This window comes from Loxodonta africana, chromosome 15 (genome assembly GCF_030014295.1).
Source record: "Loxodonta africana isolate mLoxAfr1 chromosome 15, mLoxAfr1.hap2, whole genome shotgun sequence".
In the NCBI taxonomy this organism is placed as follows: domain Eukaryota; kingdom Metazoa; phylum Chordata; class Mammalia; order Proboscidea; family Elephantidae; genus Loxodonta; species Loxodonta africana.
In genome coordinates, this window is record NC_087356.1 from 71,682,722 (window position 1) to 71,685,846 (window position 3,125).

Here is a 3,125-nt window from a genome sequence, read left to right on the forward strand (position 1 = left end):
ATCTTTACAATGGTTTCTTATATAAATAAATTCCTCAAAAATGTACAATTCTTATAAACAAATATTTCAACCTATCACTAATCAGTGTGAAAAAAGTTTCTCTCTGGATGTTGTTTTTTCAATGCCTGGGGTAACACAATAAAAATTACTCATACATAGCCCTTGTAAAACATATCCAAGCAGTACACATTTATACATATAATACACATACAGGTACATACAGGTTACATACAAATATATAGATCACATACATATATAAATGTTTTCAGATATACATAAAAACAGAATTTTTTGCAGGATTAAGACATGAGATACGGAGCTAAAGACTGATTAGTACATGCAAGGACAAGAAAGAAGTTTCTTCTAGTTTCCTAAGAGGGAAATATCCTCATGTCTCTCATGACAACTTGTGATTTTATGTGGGAGGTAAAGGGTGACATCACACTGGGCTATTAATGCGTCCTAGTTGATGGCCAGCTGATGACAAAGCAAGCGCAGTTGTACGTATGACAGTCCAGTCAGATGATTTTAAAAACACACTTTAACCAGGTGTAAATGCTCACGCTTGGTCAAAAAAGCCCCAGCAGCCCTGTGCTCTGCCTCTGGGCACAGCTTTATAGAGAAGAGCAGTCCAAAGCATCATGCCATTTGGAGATGTCCAGGCTGATGCCACCAAGAGCTGCTGAGAGTTATTAACAGGAATGACACCAAGGCACAGTTTTTATTTTTTTTTTCCTAGGTTTATTGCCCCTCAGGAAGACTAATAAGAGTTTTCTGGTTGAAATCCTAAAAAGCACCAATGGGAGCTTAGTTGGGAAAAGGGAAGAGTGGGGAATTTGTTACTTGGAAGTCTTCCCAAATTATAATCTGAGTCACATTTTCTGTTTTAAACTCCTCTTTACTAGGTAAGGAGGGAGATCCACAGATTTTGAGTTGAAGCCCCAGATAATTATTGAGTGTCTACAACACGATTCAGCCAAATTTGTTTTCTTTCCAAAGTAAATGCTGAATCTTTGGGTAAGAGTAGTACATGTAATTAGACAAAAAACAATTTTCTAACTTTAACATTTGTTTGTGAATAACTCATCCATATGATTGCAATGCATAATCAAAGAGTGTCACTTCTACATCTATGATTGTATATGGGTGAAGAGAAAAATCTTTAGAAATAGAGGAAAATAAATACAGGATTCTTAGGGAAATGGAGGCGGTACAGCAATGCTAAAACTGTGAAGAATGTTGAATGAAAAAAATAAGTAAAAATACACATAATGTATTCTGACCTGATTAATCTATCAGTCTCTTTCACCACAGAGTCATCATCTTTTGGGCAGGAATCATGTCTTATCATCCCTCACTTGTTCCCATATTCCTTATATAGTTCTCTGCACTTAGCTACTAGTAGGGACTGCATCTTGTAGATTTCAAATGATTAAAACTTAATTATTTTAGAGATACCTTTTTTTTTTAACAGGAGTTTATTTGTATACTTATTGATAAATAAGGGCCAAAACAAACACTATAAAGAAGATTAAAGGATACAGACCAAACAAAGTGCCAAATCCCATGTATATAAAGTATAATCTCCCCACATGAAGGTCTTTGAAGATTTTTAAGAAAATGACTATAGGTAATATGGGTTATTATGGGTGACCTCTGGGACTTCCTAGAATTGACACTGCCCTTCCTGTGTCAGCTCTCCATGTGACACTATAAATTCAGCCTTATCCTTGTGAGCTTTCTTTCAAATAATCATATGTTAGCAATAATTTCATTACTTCTGTATATATGTTGCAGTCTCTGGACCTCTACCTAACTGAATCTTCTCCAAGAATTAGAAATCTTTGCTAATGCAAAATACTCTTTTCTCAATGAGTTTACTGAGAGCAACTTTGACATTCTTATTCCTCAGGCTGTAGATCAGGGGGTTCAGCATTGGCACAATAGTGGTGTAAAACAGAGAAGACACTTTGCTTTGGACCGTGGAGCTGACATTTGATGGCTGCAGGTACATGAATGCTGTAGAACCATAGAAGATTGTAATTGCCGTGATGTGGGAGCTACAGGTACTGAAAGCTTTGGACTTGCCCTCAGTGGAGCGAATTCGCAGGATGCTGGCAATGATGGAGACATAGGAGCCAAGGATTGTCAAGGTTGGTGCAAGAATATTAAATACACTGAGGCACAAAATGACCAATACATTGGCATAAGTGCTAGAGCAGGAGAGCTCCAAGAGCGGAAAAATATCACAGAAGTAATGATGGATTATTTTAGCTTTACAGAAGACCACTCTTAGCATGCAAACTATGTAAGCTGTGGCAACAATGAAGCCCATCATATATACCTCAACTACCAACCAGGAACAGACCTGATAAGACATGGTGACATTGTAAAGCAATGGCTTACAGATGGCAACATAACGATCATATGCCATCACAGCAAACATATGACTTTCTGATACAATAAAAAAAATGAAGAAGTAGAGCTGAATCATGCATTCAGGGTAGGAGATGGTGTTTTTCTCTGTCACAAAGTTCACCAGCATTTTGGGATTAATGACAGTGGAACAGCAGAGATCAATGAAGGACAAACTACTGAGGAAATAGTACATGGGGGTGTGCAGGTGAGAACTGAGCCTGATCAGTGTGATCATGCCCAGATTCCCCACCACTGTGACCAAATAGACTCCTAGGAAGAAAAGAAAGAGGGGCAGCTGGAGTTCTGGTTTGTCTGTTAGCCCAGCAAGGATGAACTCAGTCACTGTGGAGTGATTTCCTGCTGCCATTTTCCTCTGGGAATTCTATGGAGGAAGAGAAGACGAAATTTGAGGTAAGTATTTATTTATGCAGTGTGAAACAGGTGCAAGTCTTATCATTCAGGTATCTCCAATTATCTCCCCCGTCCCTGCTCTGTGTTGGAAGTTAAATAGTCTGGGATTTCAGTTTTACGGGTTATTCAAATAAATATCAGATGGAATTTTATCTTTTTGTGTGTGTGTGTGTGCTGTAACTGACCAGTCTCTGAACATCCAAAGAACTATTCTCTTAACTTAGAATATTGAGTGTTCTGACCCTGGCGGTACAATGGCTTAGCACTGGCCTACTAACCGGAAGGTTGGCGGTTCA

At 38.2% G+C, this 3,125-nt stretch overlaps 1 protein-coding gene across 1 annotated transcript; it reads right to left on the reverse strand.

Moving 5' to 3' along the window:
* Nucleotides 1–1,676: 1,676 nt before the first annotated feature.
* On the reverse strand, nucleotides 1,677–2,899 carry LOC100672074 (olfactory receptor 8G50-like). Its single transcript, XM_010597974.3, has one exon. It carries the CDS (start codon nucleotides 2,783–2,785, stop codon nucleotides 1,835–1,837), a length of 951 nt encoding a protein of 316 aa, XP_010596276.2. The 5' UTR covers nucleotides 2,786–2,899; the 3' UTR covers nucleotides 1,677–1,834.
* Between the last annotated feature and the right edge of the window lie 226 nt (nucleotides 2,900–3,125).